Raw genomic sequence first — 14,108 nt, 5'->3', positions numbered from 1 at the left:
AAACAGGAAGTACCGCCGTGTAATCCATTTATTTCAACAAAGTAACTGTATTCTGAATACCACCTTTTTAAACGGTAACTGTAACGGATACAGTTACTCATATTTTGTATTTTAAATACGTAACGGCGGTACATGTACTCCGTTACTCCCCAACACTGTCGCCTTGTTAACAAAATGCTTAACATGACATTAACATGACTTTACAGTCAGAGGCCGTCAGTGTACCCGGAGGTCGAACTGGCAACCTTCCGGTTACAAAATGAGCTTCACAACCCCCTGAATTATGGATAATTGAAACATTGGTGTTCATCTGAACAACAAACTGGACTGGACTCATAACTCAGACGCCCTCTACAGGAAAGGGCAGAGCAGGCTGTACCTGCTGCAGAGACTCAGGTCGTTTGGAGTGGAGGGCCCACTCCTGAAGACCTTCTATGACTCTGTGGTGGCCTCAGCCATCTTCTATGGCAAGCCTATTCAAATGGCGGCCCGCGGGCCAAATGCGGCCCAGAAGCAACCTGCGAGTGGCCCTGCCTGTGGTCCTGGCAGAAACATAGAGAAAACGCAAAAAAATTAATTCATTCATTAATTTTTTAAAAAATTAAAAATTCCTACAGCGTAGTGTAGACTGTGAATGCAACACTTCTAGTAGCCTAGCAATATTTAACCCACAATGCACCGTGATGTAAACATATTAAACAATCATTGTAATATATGATGCGACAACAGCATGTCTTTCTCACTCCTAAAGCGCAAAATGAAACTGACAATGAAAACTGTCGGTTTAACCCTGCCTGGACTGACAAATACTTATTCATTTTACCGAGTTTAATAATCTTACAACATGGTAAGATTATTACCATGTTGTAATTATTACCATTATTATTACATTATGGTAAGATGTACTACCAATGTACATGGTAGTGCAACAGGAGTTGTACTACCATGGTGAGGGTCCTGTACAGCCCAAGAGAGAGCTGCAGCATCTTCCCTTTCTGCTTCTTGGCGAAGAAGAAAAGGCCTTTCACAGATTCTGAAACGGTGAAATACTGCATGCTGGCCGTGGTGGATGCGGTGAAAAGTGATGAATAAATTAAAGTAAGTGTGACATCTGCTATTAAAAACGTACCCCTGTAGGACAGTTCAAATATTCGTAGAGTTGAAGTTCTGGCGTCAAACGAGTTTGAAATGCTGTTAAATGACCTGAAGAAAACTGATGTAATGTCTATAGCAGGAGATCACAGACAGAACTGATAATGCACAGTTGTGTGTATATGTCCGTTTTTTGGATGGGAAATTGCTCGGTTTACTACCGTTAGAGGGACACACAGCTGGCGAAATAATGTTTGAGAAGATTTCAGCTCTTTTTGAGGAAAATGGTCTGGATATGAAGCGTGTCTGTATACTTGTGACGGATGGTGCTCCATCCATGGCAGGAAAAATGAGTGGTCAGCGAAATATTTATTTTAATTTGAAAGGGAATTATCAAAATGTTTTTTTGTTATTATTATTATTATTATTTCAAATGTGCAAAAAAATTTTTAGTTATGGCCCCCCTTTTTTAAATGGACCTTTTGGTGTGCATTTGTGAGGTCATCAGATTTACAGGGGAAAAGGAATAAAAAAAAATACTTGTTTTTCAGTACAGTTGTGTGGGTTTGAAATTGATCATGATCTGTTGCTTACTGGCTTCAAAAAAAATATCTGGCCCAGATAAATTCCTTGGTTTGAAAATCTGGCCCAACTAACTTCGTAGTTGAATAGCCATGTTCTATGGTGTGGCCTCTGGACCCAGTGGAGGTGGTGAGTGACAGGAGAACGGTGGCTAAGCTGTCATCCCTGTTGGACAACATCTCCCACCCCATGCAGCAGACTCTGACAGCACTGAGCAGCTCCTTCAGTGGGAGACTGCGGCACCCACGGTGTGGGACGGAGAGATTTCGCAGGTCTTTCCTCCCCACTGCTGTCAGACTCCACAATAAAGACTTTTGCAGCTGATCAAACACACTAACCCACACATGTGCAATAAGACTGCTATATGTGCAATTCTTATGCAATTCTTCTTCTGACGAAGTTGTATTTTTGTATTTTCCTACTCAGTTGTATATAGTATTTGTATTTCTATTTTATTCTATTGTATATATTATTCTATTCTATTTTATTCTATTGTATATATTATTTTATTTTATTCTATTGTATTTTATTGCATTCCAGTGTTTTCTAATTTCTGCTACATAACTTTGCACTTTTGCTGTAACAAAACAAATTTCCCACCTGTGGGACTAATAAAGGTCATCTTATCTTATTTTATAAAATATATTTACCCTTTGTTGTTTGTTTCTGTTTATCTAAAAGGCAGCATTTCACTCAACTTTGCAACTTAGACATGTGTACACATCTATGTCACTGTCAACATTCATTATCTCTGTTTTATGTATGTTTTGTAACAAAAAATTATTTCCCCCAGGTATTCTGATTCTGATTTATGTGGTTATATTGTTACTGTAATCACTCCTTCTGGCAATTCGTTGTATCCATTGAATTTATGCAGCTCTAGTTGCCATTTTTCTATATGTACTTGAAATAATAAACAAATTCTAATAAAACAAAACAGAACACTTTCACGTCTGGTTGGTTGGATTGGAGGCGGAGTCAACTGGATAGACTCTCCCTGCACAGTTTTCGGTCCACCTCGGCTCGATTCGTGAAGCCTGGGTAATGGAGGCGGGGTTTGTACGAAAACAGTCAAAGGTGAGCGCACCGCCCGCCCATGTTACCGTGGTCCACAGATGTAACGCACTCTGTGGAATAAGGTGAGGGAGCGAAGGTGAGACCGGACGTGACGTATACCGAGTAGAAGTTGCTCTGTCAGGAGGGTACGACGCGAGTTGAAGCTGTGAAAACGTCACATTTTGTTTGTAACGTTTTATTTTCTTCATGTTTCTGATTGGCCGAACCCGACAGCGCGTGCCCGCGGTCTGAGAGGTGAGTGCGCCGCTGTGGCTGTGAATGCTGCCCCGCTCAGAGACCAAAAAGGACATAAAGTTAAAAAAGTCTTATCGCGTTTGGCTGTCAGTGCCAGCTAGCTCATGCTAAGCTAACGCGGTGTGTAACATCTGTACGGTTCGTGTTGAAGCGGCTTCCCGCTCCGCTCGGAGTTCCGCTTGTTTGGTTTCTCTGCGTTTCTTCCCAGGCCCTCACGAGCTGCTGCGCGTGAACATTAATGACAATTTTACGACAGAAAAAGTTCACAGCTAGCCAGTTGGCTAACAGGCAGCGTAGGCTGCTGAAGCTTAGCGGATGTGGACGGACGGTGGGCGGGACCTATGAACCTGGCGGAGAGGAATGTAAACAGGTAGCACGCGCGTTCATCTGCCAGCGTCAGCGTTCTCCGCGAATCCGCGCCGGACCCGGTAAGCTGACCGGTTTTCGGGAGGAGGGCACGGGCCCGGATGTCGGGGCCCGGAAGAGCAGGGTTAACCGGCCGCTCCGCAAGACCGGGGTCAGCTGAGGCTGCCACCCGTGTGTGTGCGAGCGTAAGTCACCGCTGAACCCTTCTCACCTAATTGAGGAGCGTCATGGGAAACAACTTTCCTTCACGTCGATCTTGGGAGTGAAGCAGCCGCCCCCCCAGTACAGGTCACCTGTAAGGCTCGGAGCTCAGGTGTACAGCAGCGGTCCAGGTGTCGGTCTGCGTTCTCAGCCACACCCCTGCTTCTCTCACGGTCACAGCTGTACCCCACAGCTTGGGGGGAGCTGCTTCCGTTCAAACAGCTGAGGGTGGATGTGCAGTGTTGACCGTCAAGTGGAGAGTGTGCAGATGTTTATCAGAGTTTACACCTGTGAGGCACACACAATGTTTCTGTGATGTCACAGATCTGAGAAATTAGTGGATGGAGGTGACGCTGCACCGTCACTCGGAATCCATCTTTAAATCAGCCTCATGGCTGCACACAGCTCTGAGCTAACTCCACAACTCAGACACACAGACAGAGACACACACACACACACGTGTGTTTGCTGACTTCTTCTTCTGTGTTTCCTCAGGTGTGACTGATGTCAGAGGGCCGTGCTGCGTCTCTTCTCTGCTCAGATTTTCTGCAGCCATGGTTGCTCTCAGGTAGACCGGTGTGTCTGTTTTCCAACACCCTTGGCAGGCGGCGGGCAGGTGATCGTTCTCTCGTGACGATCTCCTGGCGGCCATGTTGGAGTGCCTCCTGCTGTCTTAAAGCCACCCGATGCTGAGGTCTAGTTTCTCTCGTGACCACGTCCGTCTAAGTTATCTCTCTCCACGTGTTGTCATACGGAGTCGTGCCTGTGAAGCCGTCAGCTGATCATGGAGGAGTCCAGGGAGCAGCCTTCCGCCATCGCTGACCTGGAGATGAAATGCGATTCAGAGGAGCCCACTGTCAGCTCACAGACTTTCTCCAAAGAATGCACCTTAAGCGTGACACCAGCGCACCTCAGAACTGACATCCCCAACACAAGTGGCGGCGCCGCTGACAGCCCTGCGCTCGCCAAGGTCCCGATGGAGGAGGAGGAAGAGGCCACACCCACGCCGCCAGAATCATCGCCAAGTCCATCATCTGAAAACATGACTCTAACAATCGCCACCACCACAGAGGAACCCACGGAGGCTGGGGCAGGACCAGGTAGAGGAGGAGACATGGGTGAAGGGCGGGGCCTAAGATGCCCAGAGGATCCCTCATGGTGCTTCTATTGTCCGCAGGTCTGGACGTGGAGGAAAGCTCCTCGGTGGTGACAGCGGGTGGCTCAGACGACCAGCTGGAGTCCACGGACTCGGCATCATTCTCCATCCCCAGCTTGGAGCTATCGGATGGGGTCGTGACAACAGGAAACTCCCTGGACGTGGATGACGGCCTGTCGTCGTCGTACTCGGCGCTGGGTGCGGAGGGCTGCTCGCCATCCACCGAAGTCCCGAGTCTGCAGGACGAGGCGGCGCTGGAAGCTGCCGGTGAGGCGTCCATGTTACTGAAACTGTGCTCAGCCTGGTGCCTGACTGCACTTCTTCTCTGGGTTTATTTTGCGATGACACCTTAGTACTCCAAATAAATGTAACTTTGTTTAGCTGAGTGTGACTGCATTTCTCCCCCTCCCCACAGGGGGTGCTGCTGCTCCTCCTACTGCGGCACCGGAGCCTGGGCCCTCCATGCCAGCGTATTACCTGGTGAAGTGGATCACCTGGAAGGAGAAGAAGACACCCATCATCACCCAGAGTGAGAACGGACCCTGCCCCCTGCTGGCCATCATGAACACGCTGTTCCTGCGCTGGAAGGTGAGAATCACCATCATTTAAAGGGCGGAGCGGCAGGTGGATGTTCATCTCCACCCAGCTGCAGCACACAAATCTAAAGACAACAAGTTGCACTACGCAGGTACGCAAACATCTGCCTGAGAACCTTCAGGAAGTCAGGGCAGGTGTTTCCTGTCTGCGTCGTCATGGTAACATAAGAACCTGGAGGTGCATGTTACGTGTTCCAGCTGTTTGGAAGGGCAGGGCTCAGAGCTCCCAGGTTCCAGTCGGTCTGAGCTCGTTGTTGTCATGCTCAGACTTGCGCCGAAGACCGGGAAAGGTTCAAGTCAGATTTCTAGCAGCTGAAAGGTGGCTTTGGTTCCCAGGGAAGCTGGCCTCGTTAGAAGGCATGGGAGAACCCTTTCCTAGTAGTTCAGGTCCTTGAAATTGTTTTTACTGCACAAAAGGACACGAACGCGATGCTAAAGTTCAAGCACAAGTTCAGCTCTGTGCACACATCTGCACAGAGAGCATGCTAACGTTAAGCTAGTCAGACAATATGCTAACGCTAAGCCAGCCAAGAACAAGAGTGATGCTAAAGCTCAGTGTATGCAGACCAGAGCCTAGCAGCTAGCGCCTGAACTTCAACAGGTAACAAGCTGTCACATCATCCTGGTGCAACATCTGCGAGGAGCTCGTCCTGGTACTGTGACAGCAGGCGTGGGACGTAATAAGAATTTAGCAATTCTGATTCCATTATCAATAGAATCTATACTTATTGATCAGATTCGTTATCGAGTCTCAACAAACAAACATGTGGCCCACAGCATGAAATTAGTCTGCATGAAGGTCTTAGATGTGCTGCTTAGTGATGACGGTCACCCTCAAAGCGGAGAATCGATAACGAATCTGATCAGTAAGTATAGATTCTACCGATAATGGATAGTTCCCATGCGCGCTGTCACAGTACCAGGATGAGCTCCTCGAAGATGTTGGACTGGGCTGTTGTGACAGGTCGCCCCGAAGACGGCGGTGGCAGCATTAAATCACAAAGCCTTTGACTTTTCGTTGAAGGGTGTGTCTGCGGCACTGCAGTGCATGAAGCTCTTATAAGTGTTCTCCCAGACTTCCCGTGCTTGGTGGGATCTACACCTGGACGCATCTAGAATAGTCAATAACACTCACAGCGACCCCTAGTGGCAACAGGAAGTTAACTGTTAGAACCATGTGGTGTACGTGAATCCGGTGCTGTGGGTTCACCTGTGCTTCGCCTGTGGCGGCCGCTGGCCTCAGGTGGTTGAGCAGCTAATGAGACACTTTGGATGAACCGTTATGTAGACCGTGGTTTCAGATGTTCCTCTGAGAACCAATCAGAGCACTCTAAAATGATGTAACTGTGCAGACGTCTGTGTCGTCGTAAACAGCTTTGATCTTTTTTAGTGAGGGACAGAAGAGGAGACACCGGCGCTCACGCTTGATAAAGTTTATAAATGAACTGACGTGTGTGTGTGTGTGTGTGTGTGTGTGTGTGTGTGTGTGTGTGTGTGTGTGTGTGTGTGTGTGTGTGTCGCGCCGCAGGCCAAGCTTCCTGCTCAGACTGAGGTGGTCACCACAGAGGACCTGATGGCTCACCTGGGTAAGAGCGACTGTGGGTAATGTATCAAACGTATCGATGATGAAATTAAACGTGCCGGGTAGCACGAGCAGGAGGCTGGGCGCTCGCTCGTAAACATGGAGGGTCCACGTTAAGTAGACGATGAGTTCGCTCCTGGCACAGCTGTCGAGAATGATACTGTCCGCAGAGGTCACATGGTACACGGTCTGCAACACGTCGGGTTAAACCAGGATTCTCACCTGTGAGTGTTTGAGCTGGTCAGGTCGTGGCGGGCTGTCCTACTGACGATGTTCCTGTGTGTGCGTTGTTCAGGAGAGTGTGTGCTGTCCGTCACTCCTAGACAGAAGGCCGACGGCATGGAGCTCAACTTCCAGCAGGTACCAAGGAAGCACACGGACATGCTGGTTCCCATACACGCTTTCAATTAGCACGCCGTTTTGGGGAGGAGACCATAACGTGGGCGTGTGTGTTTGCAGAACATGAGCGACGCCATGGCGGTCCTCCCGAAGCTGTCTACAGGGCTGGACGTCAATGTGCGTTTCACTGGCGTCACGGACTTTGAATACACGCCTGAGTGCATCGTGTTCGACCTGCTGGACATCCCGCTGTACCACGGCTGGCTGGTCGACCCTCAGGTGAGTGTGTGTGAGCGTAAACGCAGGACTGTCCAGGTCCTTAACGAGGTTTTAACAATGCAAGGTCAGCGGTTTGACCCCCAACTCTTCCAGTCTGCTTGTTGAAGTACTCTTGAGCAAGGGATCAAACCCCGGAGTTTCTCCCGAACCTGTGTGAGCTCTGGATAAAATGCTCTGAATGATGAAGCAGGTGATTGGCTCATTCAGCCAATCCCCATGGGTACCGTCAGCTGATTGGCTGATAGAGCTGCAGATGAAGCAAGAAAATTAATAAAATGTTCTGACATTAAATTATCAACACAATAGACAGAAAGATATCAGGATGTTTAGAAAACAGAATATTTATAGAATGAAAGAAAATATGAACAAATGAAGGAAAGTATTAATAAACATGAATATTAATAAACTGTCTGGAAAAAGTGTTACGGCCTCAGCTGGGCCTCCTGGAGTTGCCTGTGTGGGCGTGTCCTAGCATCTTCATGCCTTCGGTGACAGCTGACTGCTTCTATTAGTAACTGAACTAAAAGAGACGGACGAGCCGCTATCAACATTTAAAGAAGCAGAACAAAACTCAAGCGTTGGTCAGTAAACTGAAAAGTCAAAAAAGGATTGGTGACCAAACACAGTCCTCTCCACCAAGCAGGAGCAAACAATCACAAAACACAGCTCACTACCTGCAACCACTAACATGGCTCTCTGGCACCAGAGCTCACCTGAAATACTTTTAATTGCTGAAAGGAGTGAGCTGTTCAAAAGGTGGCAGCTGAGGCAGGAGAGACGGTAGGACACGCCCACACAGGCAACGCTTGGGCCGTAACAAAAGTCAAGTGTTGGTCGGTGCCAGACTTACTAGTTGTTTAACCTAGTTGTTAAAATGTTAATTGATTCCTGATGCTGGTAAAATATCATCTTAAATGTTATGCAGCTATCTGCCACCGGACGGCGCATCGTTGATGACACACCTGTTAATCTCATCTCTTTGTTAGAATAAGATCGTAGTTACAAACAGCGGTTCTCCGTCAGGAGGACGGGCTCTGTCTTAGGAGAGAGTTCAGTCGTTATGAGGGGTTCAGAGCAGAGCCACTAGTCCTCCACATCACAAGGAGGCAGCTAAGGCTGTCGCCTCCTGGGCACGGTGTTCCTGCCAGGCATGTCGTACCGGGAAGAGGCCCGGGCTTGGAGATTACATCTCGGCTGGCCTGGGAACGTCTCACGTGTCCCCGGATAAGCTGGGGGTGGCGTGGAGAGGGAGGGCCCTGCTTCCCTGCTGCTGCCCCCACGACCCAACTTAAGATGAGCGGGAAAAAAACGGATGTGTAATTTATTGTTTTCTTATTTTTAGATTTGAACTAGGGCTGGGCAATATGGCCTAAAATTCATATCGCGATATAATTTGAAGCACGTGCGGTAACGATATATATCGCGATATATTCTTTTCTTCTGTATAACGTATTTTACACACTATAAGGACTTAAAATCCTTTCATTTTCTCAAAAATCGAGAGTGTGCCTTATGTATGAATTCTGGTTGTGCTTACTGACCTCAAACCGATTAAATCTGTTAAAATGTTTTAGTACAACTTTGGTAAGCCGCACTGCTTGATGGCTTGTCAGAGCATTACGGCAGTGGCGTTTGCAGGGTTACTGAAGTTGGGCTAGCTGGTATATAATGTTGTGCTACGTGATTGCTAGCGACACAGCTATGTTAGCATAACATTAGCACAGTGAAGCTGCAGGATGAACGCTAACTTTTTTTCCACTTGACAAAAGTTAACGTGAGAGATTCTGGTGGTCAGGGACAAATGCAATCGCATAGCAGGATGCTGTACACGGGCCAAACTTCAGTCAGGAGAACAACTGAGATCATTCATCCACAATACCAGGTTAGTTATTAATATACTGCAACAACATGGGAACAGAGCAGCTGTGAGAGAATTCAACATTTATGAATCAATGTTACGGAAGTGCAGTTTTTGGCTTTCCCCACATTTCAACAGTGCTTAATCTCTTTACTGTGACTGTCGCCCGCCATAATTTGCAGATGATAATGGTTGTAGCCGCTGCGATGCTTTCGACCAAAAAGGGCGCAGCTTGATGACATCATCAACATGCGCTATCGCGGTAGAACGGTATAGTCAAAATCTCTATCGTAGGCCAAATTTATATCGTTTATATCACCCACCCCTAGTTTGAACTGAAGTGGCTGTCAAGCGTGCGTCATTCATATTGCACGACACACTTTTAGTTTAGCGGACGTTAATCTGTCATATTTGAGTAACACATGAACATCTTTTGTAGTAACATGTTTTCATATCATAGTTAACATCGGTTTAAGTGTTTCTCTCCTTCATTGTCTGTCTGGAGTGTGACGTGTAATGTTGATGATGCTGCACAGTGAAGTGGCATGATTGCAGGTTTTTAATGTCCATGTGGGATTTTTATTTTTTGTGACATGGTCAGACATGGACATCAGTCAGACTCTCTGTGGCCGCCCACAGGACAGAATGATGTAAAATTCCTGATTGTGTGTTCAGAGTCCAGAGATGGTGGCTGCTGTGGGCAAACTGAGCTACAACCAACTGGTGGAGAAAATCATTGACTACAAACACTCTGCAGAAAGCAGCCGAGTCAGTGAAGGTAACGTGTTTGTGCACAGTACCCAATATGTACACGATGGCCCGAACATAATAATTGTGCACGTCTGTGCCGGGCAGGCCTGGTGGCGGAGCAGTTTCTGGAGTCGACGGCGACTCAGCTGTCGTATCACGGCCTGTGTGAGCTCAACGCGACGGCCAGAGAGGGCGAGATCTCAGTGTTCTTCAGGAACAACCACTTCAGTACCATGATCAAACACAAGGTGGGGCTGTACACACTGCAGTACCATGACCAGACACAAGGTGGGGCTGGTAATGCACTTGTCTCCTCTCTCAGGGGCACCTGTACCTGCTAGTGACAGATCAAGGCTTCCTGCAGGAGGAGTCTGTGGTCTGGGAGTCGCTTCATAATGTCGAGGGTGATGGAAACTTCTGCGACTCCGATTTCCGGCTGTGTCATCCTCCTCAGAGAGCTCCACCCACCCCCCACCTGCCACCCAGCGCCCAGGAGCAGCAGCGGCAAATTGACCAGGTGAGCTCACCAGGTAATATCATTGCCACCGAGCACTTTGGCCCGTTAGCACGTCTCTGATGGGTGTTGTTGTGGGTGTCAGGACTACCTTGTGGCAGTGTCCCTGCAGCAGCAGCAGGGCGGGGCCCCGGGGCCCCTCAGTGACCTGGAGTTGGCCCGGCAGCTCCAGCAGGAGGAATATCAGCAACAGCAGCAACTCCAGCAACAGGGTTCAGTGCAGCAGGTAAGCTCACCTGGAGACAAGCCGGCAGACTGTGGGCAGCACTTGTAGGCCACTGCTATCACACCTTAATCCAAAATCAGGTCTCAAACAGGACACACTGAATCATTGGTGTGGAACCGGAACCTTAAAGGGGGCATGAAACTCTGCACGTGAAGGCTTGTTTACATCACAGAGCCCAGCTCGTCGCTCTGGTAACCACCTGTCACCTGACTCAAGCTCTCCTCCACAGTCCTCATTTATAAAGTGTTGTACAAACACAGCTAACAGCCACTTCCTGCTGCAGACACAGACAGTAAAGTGACCGTAGATCCTGGTTTAACATGAACTGACTGCTGCAGCGCTACAGTGATCCCCTCACACTGATGGTCAGCTTCACTGTCCTTTCCTCTGAGGTATCGATCCTGTCACTTGTTAGCTCAGTCTGTTAGCCAACCACGTGATGTCACGCTGCGTACTGACAGGAGAGGGCGCTGTTTTTAAAACTTTCAGCACTTATTTGTTAAACCCGGCTGAGTTACATCAGTGTCTGAGAGCAGGTGTCAGTGAGCCTTCATGCACATAGTTTCATGTCCACTTTAAAACACCTGAGTTAGCGTTCAGAAGACGAGTGTGAATTATTAGAATAAGTAGTTCTGACTGCCACGTAAATGTCACCATGAAAAGATTTTTTTTATTGATCTCAATGTGACAATAATAACCGTGACATGAGGTGATTACACTGTGTTATTGTTACGGTGTTCCAGGTCAGAGGTCAGGGGGCACAGCAATCCAGGAGAAGAGACAAGGACTCAGACTGCGTCCTTCTGTAGACTCTTCAGCAACGCCGCCATCATTGTCGTCTGTCACGCCGTCGGACTCCTGTGTGTCTGCGGCGGGCGGGTGAGGGGTCACGTTCGATGCCAAACCTCCCAGCTTCCCCTTTGTTTCACAGGTCAAAGGTCTTTAGGACGCGCTCTTTGCCAATGTCTTTATTAACCATTAATAAATATCGGACAGCGATGAAGTGATCAGACGGAGCTGTGGCTGAAACAATGACCTATGACTCTGCAGCTGTGTTATTTCGCAGCTCCTACTCCTCTGTAGGCTTCCTGAAGTTGACCAATCAGTAAAGTCTTAAAGGGGAGGAGCTAAAACGGTCAGAAACAAAATGTTTTAGCTCCTCCCCCTTTAACCCAGTGCTTGCTAACCCCGCCTCCTCCTGTGGCTGCGGTTAAAATTCCTGAAACGAATGGAAACATGATTCCTGCCTCTTTCAAACTCGGACAAATTTAACTTCGTACAAACCAAACGACTGAAAGCTGCTGGCTCTGTGTAAGGATATGCCCTCTGTGACATCACAAAGATCCCAGACTAGGACAAAACAAAATGTTAAGAATGGATGTTTCCTCCAAATTATTGAAAGTAAGTGTAATTAAAGATAAACACCTGAGCGCTGTTGTGCTGTGTGTATTACTGTACGCTGTAGCTGACGAGCACCTTCAGGCAACTGTTGTTGTAATTTGGCGCCGTGAAAGTTAAACCATGACATCGTGTTCCCACGACGAGGACGGAAAAATTAGGGTTTGTCTGTTTGGCCTGACTGAAGGAGCCGATGGTGATGTGACACGGCAGGCCATTATTAACCTCGAATGTGACGGCTCCGTAGCGCTGCTTTAGCTAAAAACGGGTCTTTCACTGGTGTTTCCTGGGACCAGTTTGACCAGAACCTCCCAAATATTCAGTCTGAAGTTGTGAAAGAAAAATAAGATCCTGTGATTCTCCGACTGGTTCTTTGTTTCCCTGCAGATTAAAACGAGGTCGTCACGGTTGTGACATTTGACCAAATTATGACATCAAAGTTTGGATTAAACACGTAAAAAAAGACATTTTAATATCACTGAGTTTTTGTTTTTCTGTAAACATTAACCACGACTGATTTCATCACCAATAAATTTGGCTTAAAGGAACAAATGTAAACGCGCGTTGAGTTTCATGTCCCACAGATTCATGATTGAGTCACTGGTTTATTTTGTCCTCTTCACTTGCAGTGACTCAGTTTTTAAACTTGAACTAAAGTCTTGATATAAAACTTTTACCTGTAAATGATTTTGTGGCCGTCATTCACAGTGAGTGGACAGACCAGCCGTGACGTCGTGGCTGTTTTCTATATTTTCTCTTAAATCTGCTGTGGAAACAAACCTAAAACTCAGGACGTTTGAGGTGAAAACCTGCGAACTGTTCGTCTCTGAGTTCAGACTTGGTGCAGTTTCTTCTTCAGATCAAACAAAGAATTAAGAACCTGTTTAACGCCACAACAGCGTTCCCGTCATGCCTGTCAGGGTTTTAGGCACGGACGGCAAAAAGATGGACGTACCTACTCTGACGCCACCTGCTGGTTAGTGAGATCGTCACTGCAGAACAGCAGTTCACGTAACCTCTTTGAAACCAGGCGGGTCCACATTTCGCAGATTTGTTCGTGTGTCATTAATCGCCCATGCAGAGCTTACTCACCTCTATAGGGCCTGAAGTCTTTGCAGCTACAGCTATCGCCATCTGGTGGCCTTCAGATAGAACGCAGGCACTTTCTCTCTGGCTTATTTTTTTTCATACCTGGACGTCACCTCCATGTTTTTATCGTCTGTGGTATTTTATTTATTAGTTTAGTTTTCTTTGGTGTGACTGTTGGCCCGCCGCTCTGTTCAGGCTTTGTTTAATCTGCCGTCCTGTCAGATCGTCAATAAAAACTCTGAATTTGACTTCAGTTTCATGGATTTGTTCACAAACATTAACATGCGGATTTTGTTCTTGTTATTCTGGATCACCACAGACAATTTCAAACATTTGAACACCATCGCCTTTACAACTAATTAGTTGGCAAACTTTTTTAAATTTAGTTTATAGGAAACAAAGAATGCAGACCAACATTGTTATGTACGCCTGTGATCATAGAAAAATCCGAATTGTGACTTTTTTTTATTTTTGTTATTTTCTTACTTTAAAGAGAAGAGTCTTTCAGATCAGAGGCGTCCAACTCCAGGCCTCGAGGGCCGGTGTCCTGCAGGGTTTAGAGCTCACCCTGGGTCAGTACACCTGAATCACATGATTAATTCATTGCCAGGCTTCTGGAGAACTGCAGGACATTTTAAATCATCCGTGTTGGATCAAGGACACATCTAAGACCTGCAGGACACCGGCCCTCGAGGCCTGGAGTTGGACACCTCTGGTGTAGATGTTCGTAAACATAAAATATGAGATGCGAAATTTCAGATTTGACTCT

General features: G+C 47.3%; 1 protein-coding gene across 6 annotated transcripts; it reads left to right on the top strand.

The window, feature by feature from the left end:
- Window positions 1-2,685: 2,685 nt before the first annotated feature.
- mindy1 (MINDY lysine 48 deubiquitinase 1) lies at window positions 2,686-13,587 on the top strand. Of its 6 annotated transcripts, none has more exons than XM_085263206.1 (12): window positions 2,686-2,751; window positions 4,048-4,652; window positions 4,730-4,975; window positions 5,124-5,296; window positions 6,833-6,890; window positions 7,182-7,246; window positions 7,346-7,504; window positions 10,038-10,140; window positions 10,218-10,360; window positions 10,435-10,629; window positions 10,712-10,852; window positions 11,596-13,587. In XM_085263206.1, the coding sequence occupies exons 2-12, from the start codon at window positions 4,337-4,339 to the stop codon at window positions 11,659-11,661; spliced, it is 1,665 nt and encodes a 554-aa protein (XP_085119332.1). In that variant the 5' UTR covers window positions 2,686-2,751; window positions 4,048-4,336; the 3' UTR covers window positions 11,662-13,587. The 6 variants fall into 6 exon arrangements, with proteins under 6 accessions (XP_085119332.1, XP_085119330.1, XP_085119329.1 ...); XM_085263204.1 differs by having other exon boundaries at window positions 2,707-2,813; XM_085263203.1 differs by having other exon boundaries at window positions 2,719-2,827.
- The last annotated feature ends 521 nt before the right edge of the window (window positions 13,588-14,108 follow it).

Source organism: Mchenga conophoros, linkage group LG22 (genome assembly GCF_057382185.1).
Source record: "Mchenga conophoros isolate Kocher_MC1m ecotype Shallow Benthic linkage group LG22, M_conophoros_male_GT1.1, whole genome shotgun sequence".
NCBI classification, from domain to species: domain Eukaryota; kingdom Metazoa; phylum Chordata; class Actinopteri; order Cichliformes; family Cichlidae; genus Mchenga; species Mchenga conophoros.
Note: the sequence above shows the minus strand (reverse complement) of the source record. Positions and strands in the feature narration are given on the sequence as shown.

Excerpts from the sequence above, each read along its gene's own strand:
- mindy1 (XM_085263206.1), top strand. The coding sequence starts at position 4,337 with ATGGAGGAGTCCAGGGAGCAGCCTTCCGCCATCGCTGACCTGGAGATG. Across the intron at positions 4,976-5,123 it reads GGCGGCGCTGGAAGCTGCCG|GGGGTGCTGCTGCTCCTCCT; the intron begins GTGAGGCGTCCA and ends CCCTCCCCACAG. Across the intron at positions 10,630-10,711 it reads AGCAGCGGCAAATTGACCAG|GACTACCTTGTGGCAGTGTC; the intron begins GTGAGCTCACCA and ends TGTGGGTGTCAG.